The 12,702-nt window shown below is 40.6% G+C and overlaps 1 protein-coding gene across 5 annotated transcripts in view; it reads right to left on the reverse strand.

The window, feature by feature from the left end:
* cdk5rap2 (CDK5 regulatory subunit associated protein 2) overlaps window positions 1–12,702 on the reverse strand; it is a 117,934-nt gene that overhangs the window by 6,382 nt on the left and 98,850 nt on the right. For all 5 annotated transcript variants that reach the window (XM_080212174.1, XM_080212177.1, XM_080212173.1 and 2 more), the window contains 6 exons: window positions 9,198–9,455; window positions 6,624–6,761; window positions 5,183–5,439; window positions 3,610–3,753; window positions 2,661–2,799; window positions 1,315–1,361 (listed from right to left, as the gene is read on the reverse strand). In XM_080212174.1, coding sequence (XP_080068300.1) covers window positions 1,315–1,361; window positions 2,661–2,799; window positions 3,610–3,753; window positions 5,183–5,439; window positions 6,624–6,761; window positions 9,198–9,455 — 983 coding nt within the window. The remainder of the gene's footprint in view (window positions 1–1,314; window positions 1,362–2,660; window positions 2,800–3,609; window positions 3,754–5,182; window positions 5,440–6,623; window positions 6,762–9,197; window positions 9,456–12,702) is intronic.

The raw sequence follows: 12,702 nt of genomic DNA on the forward strand, positions 1-12,702 counted from the left end.
GGGGGCATCTTGACAAATACATGAATAGGATGGAAATAGAGGGATATGGTCCCCAGCAGGATAGGGGGATTTAGTTCAGACAGGCAGCATGGTCTGTATGTTCCTGTGCTGTACATAAGAACATAAGAAATAGGAGCAGGAGTAGGCCAACTAGCCCTTCGAGCCTGCCGGGCCATTCAATAAGATCATGGCTGATCTGTCGTGGCTCAGTTCCACTTTCCCGCCCTCTCCCCATAACCCTTAATCCCCTCTCTTATCAAAAACCCATCAACCCGCGTCTTAAAAATATTTAGCGAGGTAGCCTCCACCACTTCAACGGGCAGAGAATTCCAGAGATTCACCACCCTTTGAGTGAAGAAGTTCCTCCTCAACTCCGTTCTAAACTGCCCCCCCCACTTTATCTTGAGGCTGTGCCCCCTAGTCCTACTATCCTTTCTGAGCGGGAAGAGTCTCTCCACCTCTATCCTATCCATCCCATTCATCGTCTTATACGTCTCAATGAGATCTCCCCTCATTCTTCTAAACTCTAACGAGTACAAGCCTAGTTTATTCAGCCTCTCCTCATAGCTCAACTCCGGTATCAGCCTAGTAAACCTCCTCTGCACTCCCTCCAAGGCCAAAATATCCTTGCGTAAGTACAGCGCCCTAAACTGCACACAGTACTCCAGCTGCGGCCTCACCAATGCCCTGTACAGCCGCAGCAAGACCTCCCTACTTTTATATTCAATCCCCCTCGCTATGAAGGCCAGCATCCCATTCGCCTTCCTGACCACCTGCTGCACCTGCAAGCTGGGTTTTTGCGACTCATGCACAAGGACCCCAAGGTCCCTCTGCACTGTCGCCTGCTGCAGTTTTTCACCACGTAAGTAATAATCCTTCCTACCATTATTCCTACCAAAGTGGACCACCTCGCACTTGCCAACATTAAATTCCATTTGCCATTTCCTGGCCCATTCGCCCAGCCTATCTAGATTCTTCTGTCGACTCTCCACACCCTCCGCACAATTTGCCGTTCCACCATTTTCTTTGTTCTTTGTAATTGTGAATCTGAACCCTAGTCACATCTTATTCAGTCAATCTGTAACCTTTCCATCCATTATACATCGTTCCTCTAACTGGATGCAAACAGTACTGCAAGTTATTAGATAAAGTCACCTCAAATTTCAAAAGGCAGCAAAGAGCAGATTTACTGAATTTAGGAAAGAAAAACATAACCAGTGAAATTATCTTTACAAAGGACTGTGTAAACTCAGTCTAACTGTTATCACAATTTGAATTTTTTTCCATCAGAGTTTATTTGAATGCTCCACTCACCTCTAAATTTCCTCTTGCTTTCTTCAAAACATCATGGGTTAGTGACACTTTAAAAGGAATAGAATATTTTCATTAGCATAGTAGCGTGACACATCAATGCACAATATCAGAGTGGGTATTGCAGATTTGTGTGTGTCATTTTTAATATGGGGAATTTCTAACTGCAATCAGATAAAAAAAAGTTTCACCATGAATATTCCAAAACACGGTAGATCAGACAACTCTGAAATTAGGTTTGTAAATTAATCTACTGAATCCTTTAATACTCAGATTGACCTCAGAACCTTGTCTGAGACTCAGTCCAGTTCTCAGCCCTGGGGACACAAGTAAGTGAAAGGGTCCTACATCAGAATCCTGCATACGCTTGAAAACATTGCTGCTGGGTTGCTAGCTGCTTGGTATTTAAAATAGTTAATTTTCTCCCAATTACTCTGCCCATTAGCAGATGAAATTGCCCTGGTAGGAAATGAAGCAGATTCACAAATCAGTTGGATTAATGGAACATCTGAGGATTTTAAAAAAATGAGCAATTAATGAGCTACAGAGCTTATCATTTTGCCACAGGGCAAGGTACAGTTAGAACCTAGGAGGTACCTAACAGTATCATACACACTTACATTGACTCATGTCATATTTGTAAATGTATATTGCATGTTAGGATGATAATTCTAATAATTTCTCATAGAGAAATCCAAGTGCTGAATATAGAAATTCCAGTAGAGAAATCCAAAACAGGGGGATATAAATTGGAAAATATGAATTAAACAGATTTAAAACAAAACTTCACACAAGGGCCATGGGATGAGATTGATCAGCCCAGAAGGTCACAGGAGTAGATTAATTGAAGCGTTTAACGAGATAAGCAGAAAATAAAGGCTTTCAGAGATATGGAGACAAGGGTAAGTCAAAAATATATGTTAATAATAACCACAGGGTTGCTTTGGGTACTAAATGATAGAATGAACTTGATGGCTAACCATATATGTACACAAAGGCTTGTTTCCCAGGCAAGGCAGCAAGAAATGTGCTCCCCTGTGTGGAGATATCATTTATTTTAGTAAATTTCAGGAAGAATTTATAGAAAGAATCAAAACATTTATTCAGAAAAATTATTAGCAATTGAGAAAGGTGAAGATAATAGGCAGAGACAATGAAAGTAAATGTGAAGCTCTGGAAACAGTTTGACCAAGAGTCAGAAGTAAACAATGATGTTATTACATATGTGTCTATATTATGGTTACTCATCACATGGAAATTATTTTTTGAAAAACAAAGCTATGGAAATTTGGGTTGGTAGGATAAGCAGATTGTATACATGAATGATTTATTCTTGCTCAATTACTGACATTGATTTATGATGACTTTCTCCATGCCCTCCTTAAGCTGGTTAGTCATACGAAGACGTTTAACAGTGCCATGTAAGAGTTTTTCCTGCTCAGTCAATTTCTTGCGTAGCTGATAGATTTCATCCCTTACAATATTTTCCTATAGAAGAAAAAAAATTAAGATGTGTTAATGCCCATTTGTAATGCTTGTATTTCCATTAGTTACCAAGGTGTGAACTATAGTGGAATAGAACTTTGACAGACATCATTCGTACATATTCACTACCCCTATCCCACACAGGCAAATCACGATGTTGAGACTGGGTTCTTCTGGTTATTTTTCATGTCTGAACATAGGCCAGGAGCGTCAATAAGTCAGAAGGATCACCAATGAGCTCAATCTTACCTTTTCACACAATCCTTACATTAACCTCCAGGTTAAGGTGCGAGGAATGGGAGGTGATCTATATTGATTATTTTTGCCTTTAGTATTGGGAAACATTCAGAAATTTAAAAGGGAGTCGTACATATTCTTAGCTGTGATGAAAGAGCTTGGATGCAGAACTAATTGATAGCCTTTTCAAAGAACTGACTCAGACTACGCTGTATGATTCTATGAAACGGGTAAATTATATTGCTTCTAATATTGTGCAGCAGATGGTCAGCATACCAAGTGAAATTAAACTTGATCCACGTAGCTTAGTACCAAAACATTCATCTGCCAAACAGTCAAGTACTTCGACAAAAAAAAATGCTTTCATATTGGCTTCAATTACATCCCCTCCAGTGCTAGCTTTATGGTTTGAAATTCATTCTATGGCCTCCTTCTGTGCTGTAACTTTCTACGATGCTAATATCACAGCGCTTAAACTAAACAATTTTATGTCATGAAAAGTATTTGTTTCAAGACCTGATACTAAAAGAAATTAAAGAAGACATCATTGTATTCCAATAACAGTGCTGTTTGTACCTGTGTATGATGAGTAGAACTGGCAGGAGGAATGGGTAAAGATACCCTCCAGAAACGCTTTAGCAAGTGCCCTGCTTCGTCAAGTGTTTGTTCCATAGTCATTACATTTGAGGATAAGTCCTTCAAGAAAGATTCACCTGACATCTGGAGCAGAAAAAAAGATAAGCGAATTATCAAAAAATAAAGAACTTTCAAGCAGCAGGGCAATGAAAAAGGCAAGTGTCTATCTTCCCTGGTGGGTATGTATAATGGAACAGCATGTTCAAGCATAATGCAAAAGGTCATAGCAGTAAAAGATTGTGGGCACCACTTTCATAAAGTGATTTTTGCAATTTCAGCCACCAAGTATCAGGCAAAAATCAACACTTTCATTCAGTCTGTAAGAGTGACCCCAACCTTCCAGCCACCAATGATTTTAACTCTCCACCTTGTTCCCGCTCTGATCTTTCTGTCCTTGGCCTGGAACAGAGACAGCACTTTGTCTTTATACCAAGCACTTTACAGCCGCTGGATTCAACATTGTAGGTCAGAACGTCTACCCAATTTTGTTTTAAGTTCCTTTGCTGGTTTGTTTTCTTTCTCTCCACTTATTTCCTTCACTTTGCATCTGGACGGCATCCATTCAGGATCCAGCCCCTCATACCTCCTCAAGACACAAGATCACAAGAAACATAGAAATTAATATGCATTCTTGAGAGTCTGGAGATTTTAAGGTAGAACTGTTCAAGAAGGATCCAAAGATTTGATTTTAAGGTTGCAAATATCATTAAGATATTAATTTTAATTGCCTTCCCCCTGTGGCTGAAAACCATTTCCCAGCATCTCAATGCGGATTCCACTCTCTTCCACAATGGATCTTCACCTTATGGCAGCTGAATGAGAAATGCAGGGAATGGCACCAAACCCAGGGCCCCAACCATTCAAAGGGCTGCAGATGCACAGGAACACCAACACCTGGCACGGTGGCACAGTGGTTAGCATTGCTGCCTCACAGCGCCAGAGATCCGGGTTCAGTTCCTGGCTTGGGTCACTGTCTGTGAAACACAGAAACTCCATGTCTGCATGGGTTTCCTCGGGTGCTCCGATTTCCTCCCACAGTCTCAAAGGCATGCTGGTTAGGTGCATTGGCGCGAACAGGTGCCGGAGTGTGGTGATTAGGGGAACTTCACAGTAACTTCACTGCAGTGTTAATTAGGCTTTACTTGTAACTAATAAATAAACTTTTAACTTTACTTTTTTTGCCTCCAAACCATTCAATACATTTCCAAAACTGTCTCAGGGTCAAGAGCCTGCAACTCCCTCCCTAACCACCATGTAGGTGTGCCTATACCACACGGACAGCAGCGGTTCAAGGAAGCAGCTCACCACCATCTTCTTGAGGGCAATTGGAGATGGGTAATGAATGCTGGCCACATCGCTTGAATAAATAAAGAACAGCTCACTGGCAGGCTGGGTGTTAAAAGCAACCAACAATTTCTGATGGAGCAATTTAACTGTAATTGCTGTAGTCAATTCTATTAAACATTCAAGCGTACTTCGAAATTACAAAACTGTAAAAGAAAACAGTCTTTACCTTTGCACTGGTATTCTGACGAGCAACAACATCTTCAAGATCTGTGTGCATTCTATGAAGCTGCAACTGGCCTTCAGAGATTTGCTTGCGCAGTGCGTGATAATTTTCTAGTAGCCCAAGCACATATTGCCCATTTCTGTCTGCCCATATCCGTTGTGCTGGCATGTGTCTGGAAGGTTTGTGCGCTGGATTTTCTACAGAACTGTCACTGTAATGTGAGGAACCGTCAAACTCATCTTTTGACATTGCTTTGATTCCTAAATTGGATGAAAGTTAGAGATTACGAATTAAAAGATGCTTCACTAGCTCAATAATTCAGCTATTTCTATATATCTTTTAAAATATAATTTCAGGAGTAAAATATGCACACAGAGAAACAAAACTACTCAGTAGAAAAAAAAATTAGGCCCCTCCCCCATGCATTATTACATTCATTGGCTCTCACTCATCTTTTGATAATTAAAAAGTCAACTATTGTTAACCACGGTTTCATACAGCATGAAGACAGCATCATTGGAGCAATCTAAGGGACTACTAAACACCTGAGCTGTATTAATGCACAATGTTTGATACTGTATATAAAGTTCTTTTGCGTTATTCTGTGCAAGCAATTAAATGGTAAACTTTATTTCTACCCAGGTGTTGAACAAATTTTAAATTCAAATTAGAATCATAGGATCCCTGCAGCGCAGATGGAGCCCATCGGCCCAGCAAGTCTTCACTGGCCCTCCAACAGAGCATTCTACCCAGGCCCACCCACCACGCTATGCCTGTAACCCCATGTATTTATCTCGCTAATCGTCCTAATCTACATATCTTGGGACACTAAGGGGCAATTTAGCATGACCAACGCTAAAGAAATCAGAGCACCTGGAGGAATCCCAAACACAGACGTGGGAATTCCACTGTTCTCCCTCTTTCCATATGCTGAATAGGTTTTTATGGAAAGACAGGAAAATTAGGAGTTCAGATAATTTTATCCAATCACCGCTCAGCATAACGAAGTTTCTTTCAAATAAGTGCTAGACTGATCAGTTTATTACACAAACTTAAATGAAAGAAAACACTAAACTGTTTAATTCATCTATAGACTATAGCTGTGAATTTTGTCGTCAATGGCCTTTGCCTTTGTCCTGAGCAAATGACTCACTGCAAAGCCAAAAGTGACAGGAAACTAAATTGGGAAATATGACTAGCAAATTAATTTACAAAGCCTCTAAAAACTGAAGCCAAGACTGGTCTCGTGAAATACAAATTATGATGGACTCATTGACGTTGGCACTTACAAATCGACCCAATTTCAAACACATCAACCAAAGGCAACAAGTATGCATGTTGCACTTATACCCTGAATTTTGTCCACAGGCAGTGTTGAAGTTACTTTTACAATTTCATCTCACTATGAAAATGAAAGAAATCACCACTTCTAAATATTATGTACCGGGGATTTTAAACATTGATCCATCAGCAACATTAACATCTGCTGGAATATTAGCAGATTTTGATGGTGTTGGAAATCTAGGAGACTGGACATTTTCTTTTCCATCATCAGCAGAAATGGACGTGTTGGCTTCAGAATCTGTCAAACATTAGCACAAAAATACAATTACAACATGAAGACAGCATCATTACAGCAATTTAAGGGACAACTGGACACAAGCTGTATTAATGCACAATGTCTGATACTGTAAATAAAGATTCTGTTGCATTATTCAATGCAAACAATTAAATGGTAAACTCCATTTCTACCCAGGTGTGGAACAAATTTGAAATACAAATTAGAATCATAGAATCCCTGCAATGCAGATGGAAGACATTTGGCCCAGTGAGTTCTGCACTGACCTTCCGACACAGCATTCTACCCAAGCCCACCCGCCGCGCTATCCCCATAACCTCAAACACTTACTTTGCTAATTGACCTAACCTACATATCTTTGGACTGTGAAAAGAACACAGAGCACCGGGAGGAAAACATGTAAACTCCACTCAGTCGCCTAAAGCTGGAATAGAACCCAGGTCCGTGGGACTGTGAGACAGCAGTGCTAATCACTGTGCCACCATGCCACCCATAGTTGACAATTAATTATTAGCTGAAGTGACATTTTCATTCAGATATTCAAACTCTGAATTTGAACATATTTTAAATTTAACTGAGGCGCCCTCAAAGATGAACAAGTTTTTTTGGGGGGAAGCTGAAGCCAGGCAATCAAATAGGGGGAGGTATTATTTGGGCAACAGCACCTTGGGCATGGCCCCTCCTAATGCAACAGAGGGCTCAAGGAAGCCCCCCCTCTGCCTCAAGGAACATACTGGGAGGCAGCCAGGGTTTATCAGAAGGTCTTCCCCCACACCGATGGGTCCTCACTACATGCAGGGGGCTGGAAGTGGTCCTTAATTGGGGAATTAATTTCCTCAATTGGCCACACTGGTGAAATTCCCGCCAGTGGCAACAGCATGTCCACATATCCACAGGAAGACATCAACCTGTCCCATTCCATATTGTCAGTCCCCCTACCTCTCTTCCCAAGTCTAAACGCCTGGGCAAACTCAGCACAATGTTTCTAAAAAAAACTAAGTTTCAAACAAAATTAGAAAAAGAAAATACAAGCACAGAAGATTTTAAACACATGTCACACAGTAACAAGTTAAATTTGCACTGCCACTAGTTCGAGTAACATCAATCTGTAAGCACAAAATACTTAATGGCTTTGGTACTGAAGAAGCATCCCAGGACAAACTGTAAAACTGAATTTAATAAAGAATCACAGTTTTACAGCACAGAAAGAGGCCCCTTGGCTATCGTGTCTGCACCAGCCATCAAGCACCTACCTATCTGAATCCAATTTTCCAGTACTTGGTCTATAGCCTTGTATGTTATGGTGCTTCAAGTGCTCATCAAAATATGTGTTAATTATTGTGGGCTGAGAGTTCCAGATTCCCACTTCCCTCAGGGTGAAAAGGTTTTTTCTCAAATCCCCTCTAAACCTCCTACCCCATTACCTCAAATCTTTGCCCCCTGGTTACTGATCCCTCAACTAAGAGGTAAAGTTTCTTCTTATCTACATGCTTCATAGTTTTGCACACCTTAATCAGGTCCCCTCTCAGACTTCTCTGCTCTAAGGAGAACAACCTCAGCCTAACCAGCCTCTCTTCGTAGCTGGAACACTCCAGCCCAGGCAAATCCTGGTGAATCGCCTCTGCACCCTTTCCAGTGCAATCACATCCTTCATACTGTCTGGCAACCAGAACTGCACACAGTACTCTGGTTGTGACCTAGCAAGCATTTTATACAGCTCTGCCATAACCTGCCTGCCCTTTTATTCTATGCCTCAGCTAATAAAGACAAGTTTCCCATATTCCTTCTTAACCACCATAATAACTTGTCCTGCTGCCTTCAGAGGCCAGTGGGCATGCAACCCAAGATCCCTCTGGTCCTCTGTACTTCCTATCTTCCTACCATTCATTGTGTATTCCCTTGCCTTGTTAGTCCTCCCAAAATGCATCGCCTCATTTGCCACTGTTCTGCCCATCTGACCAACCTCTAACCTAAGGTATTCTTCCTCGCCATTTACCACACCACCAATTTTTATGTTACCTGTGAGTTTAATCTTCCAATTGTTCGGTGGCACTAAAAAATGTCATTTTGTCATAACAATAAACTGGGGCACAATAAAGGCCTTCTAGGAAGGGAACCTTCTATGCATACCCAGTTTAGTCTGTACATAATTCTAGTCCCACACTGCACAGTTGGCTCTCAATACCTGAGGAAATAAGGATGGAAAATAAATACTGCCTGGTGTCAACCGCAGTTCAGCAGAAAATGTTTAGTATTTTTAAAAACTACTTCATCCAATTTTTGATATCAGAAATAATGTCATAATTAATATAACTCGTACTCCATCTCTGCTGCCAACCCAAATTGCAACGTGATTATTCAGAAGATACAATAAAAAAAATCAATGTTATCTTTACATACTTGTCTTCTTCTATGAGAAAATTTCGTCAAATTGTTTACCTTGAAACAAACGTCTGTTTCCAAAATGTCTCTGCTCTCTTGCCAAGAGATAGTTTATATTAATAGTGGATGGACTGCCTTCATTTTTGGACTGTCCTTGTTGAAGTTGTTCTTCGAGCTTCTGACGTAAAGCACTGTTAGTCTGAATGCTTCGCTCCAGCTGAATCCGCAGGCAGTGGATTGCTGTCAATAATTCATTCAAATCAATAGATCCTTGACAATATTTCACTGACGCATGGTTCAGCTGTGGTGCGGATCCTGCAGGATTGGGAAACAAGGCTGCTGTAATGGCTATTGTCCTTTTATATTAAAGTCAAATGTTATCCTTTGCAGTCTGAATATTTAAAGCTGCACAGATACGAGGTGCTTAGAGAACAAAACTAAACGATTCAGTTTTTTTCTCTGAAAATCCTTTTGAACACAAATAACCTATCTTTCTCCTCCACATGGTCATATCCTGATGATGTTTAAGGTGCTAAATTGGGGGAAGGTTAATTAGAACAGTATTAGGCAGGAACTGAAGAATGTAGATTGGGGGCAGATGTTCGAGGACAAATCAACATCTGGCATTTGGGAGGCTTTCAAGCGTAAGTTGATAGGAATTCAGGACTGGCACATTCCTGTCAGGATGAAGGATAAGTATGGCAAGTTTTGGGAACCTTGGATAACAAGAGATATTGTGAGTCTAGTCAATGAGAAAAAGGAAGCATTTGTCAAGGCTAGAAGGCTGGGAACACATGAAGCAAGTGTGGAATACAAGAAAAGTAGAAATAAACTTAAGCAAGGTGTGAGGAAGGCTAAAAGGGGTCACGAAAAATCATTGGCTAGCAGGATTAAGGAAAAAGCTAAGGCTTTTCTTGACAAAAGTATATCCTTTTTCTTGAGTAGGATGGGAATAGAGGGATATAGTCCCTGGAACGGTAGGGGGCTTTAGTTCAGTTGGGCAGCCTGGTCAGTGCAGGGTTGGAGAGCAAATGGGCCTGTTCCTGTGCTGTAATTTTCTTTGTTCTTTGCAATTAGATTTTCCTGATCTTGTCCACTCTGCCTAAATGATCAAGTAAATACTAACCTCACATGGCGGCACAGTGGTTAGCACTGCTGCCTTACAAGCTAAGGACCCGGGTTCAATTCCCAGCTTGGGTCACTGTCTGTGTGGAGTTTGCATGTTTTCTCTGTGTCTGCGTGGGTTTCCTGGTTAGGTGCACTGGCTATGCTACATTCTCCCTCAGTGTACCCAAACAGGCATCAGTGTGGTGACTAGGGGATTTTCACAGTAACTTCACTGCAGTGTTAATGTAAGCCTACTTGTGACTAATAAATAAACTTTTTTGAAATGAGAGATTTCAATAGCTCCTGGATTATTGAATAAAGAACAGTGTATTCCAACATAATTTCCAATCTAATTATATGCAAGAAGGAATTTAATAGTCTGACACTTAAACATTCCATCCTGAGACAAACGAACAATGAACTACACAACCAAGTCTCTGGAAAATACTAAAGTGAACACAGAAAAAAGGCTTTGATTATAAGAAATACTGGAATGGATTCCATGCTGGTTATATATTTATATATAAAAATAATGTTTACACATACAGTGATCCCCTTTTTAAGTTCCTCCATTTTAAGTCACTTCAGTTTAATGCCAGTCAGTCAATAAGGCAAGTATTTGTGTTTAGAATTGGGAGTTTTGTTTTAATATTCTTTTATTCTGGGTCTGATGTAGGGCTACGTGACCTACTTAGTGCCATTTTGGAGCACCACTCACAACTTTCCCTCTTGCTTTCCCTCCCAGTTGCTGTCAATCCTCCTGCTCTCCTCTCTCTCACCAATCTTCTCTCTCTCGCTGATGTTTCCACTCCCTCACTGTTCGCTGACTCTCCCAATCCTCTTGCAATTCAAAGCTGCTCTCTCTGCATCTCATGTCCGCAACCCTGAGTTTAGTGGCAAGTAGGAGAGGCGGGAGAGAGGGAGAGTTGATAGTGAGAAAGGGTCAAGGAACAGGATGTGTGGTGAGCAGGAGATTCAAAGAGCATAGTCAGTGGTGACTGGGAAGTCAGTGAGTGGGAGAAGCAGTGGGATTGAGGGCTGACGAGTGGGACAGGCAGTGAGAGGGAGGTTAATATAAAAGTGCTAACATATTTCTGTTATATATTAAAATTTTATTTTAAATGTTGATTTACGAATATAGGAATTTAGCAATGTAAATATTTCGACTAACAGAACATTTCTTTTTCTGAAGAGAAAGGTCCTAAAAAACCTAACGACAACTTTATGCATTGGTTCTAATGGGAAAATCTGTTTAATATTTAATATTACCCCATTTCAAGTTGCACTTTTCAGAAAAGCAACTACATATTAAGTGAGGGTTTATTATACGTACACGTGTAGAACGCGTTCAGAACACCAGATGAGCTATGCATAATCCAAGACCAACATTACAAAAGCTCTCTGAAATTTTTGAAATAAAATAAAGAAAGTCAAAACTATTTTCTTTGGCAGTTACAACTTTACCAAGTCATTTTATGCTGAATGATAAAGAGCAAACAATAAGCCAAATCTCTAAAGGAAGTATATTGTCTGTAAAAAAACAAAATGAACTTGATAGAAGCGTGAAAAATTTAACTCAAGCCCTTAAATTTGATTTAAACCGAGACTCAATATATAGAATCCTTTTATCAGTAAACTGCTGGAAGGGGTCATCAACAATGCTATCAAGAGGTACCTGCTTAGCAATAGCCTGCTCACTGATGCTTAGTTTGAGTTACACCAGGGTCACGCAGCTCCAGACCTCATTACAGCCTTTGTTCTAACATGAAAGAGCTGAACTCCAGAGGTGAAAGGGGAGTGACTGTTCTTGACCAAGTGTGGCATCAAGGCAGCTTAGCAACTCTGGGAACAGGGGGAAAGCTCTCCATAATTGGAGTCAGGCCTTGCACAAAAGAAGATGATTGTGGTTGTTGGAGGTCAATCATCTCAGCTCCAGGACATCACTGCAGGAGTTCTTCGGGATAATTTCTAGGCCTGACTATCTTCAGCTGCTTTGTCAATGACTTTCATTCCATCATAAGGTCAGAAGTAGTGATGTTTACTGATGATGACACAATGCTCAATACCATTTGTGAATCTTCAGATACCATGTTCAAATGCAGCAAGGCCTGAACAATGTACAGGCTTTGCTTGATAAGGCAATAATCATCTCCAACAGGACAGAGAATCCAACCATTGCCTTTTGGCACTCAATGGATTATCATCACTGAGTTCATTGCTATCAACATCCTGGAGGTTACTATTCACCAGAAACTGAAATGGATCAATCAGAAAAATACTGTGGCTATAAGAATTGGTTAGAGCCAAACAATTCAGTAATGAGTAATTCACCTCCTGATTCTCTAAAGCCTGTTTACCACATGCAAGGCACAAGTCAGGAGTGTGATGGAATACTGTCCACTTGTCTGGATGAATGCAGCTCCAACAGCACTCAAGAAGTGTAACATGGTCCAAG

This window comes from Carcharhinus amblyrhynchos, chromosome 25, assembly GCF_965287045.1.
Source record: "Carcharhinus amblyrhynchos chromosome 25, sCarAmb.v2.hapA, whole genome shotgun sequence".
In the NCBI taxonomy this organism is placed as follows: domain Eukaryota; kingdom Metazoa; phylum Chordata; class Chondrichthyes; order Carcharhiniformes; family Carcharhinidae; genus Carcharhinus; species Carcharhinus amblyrhynchos.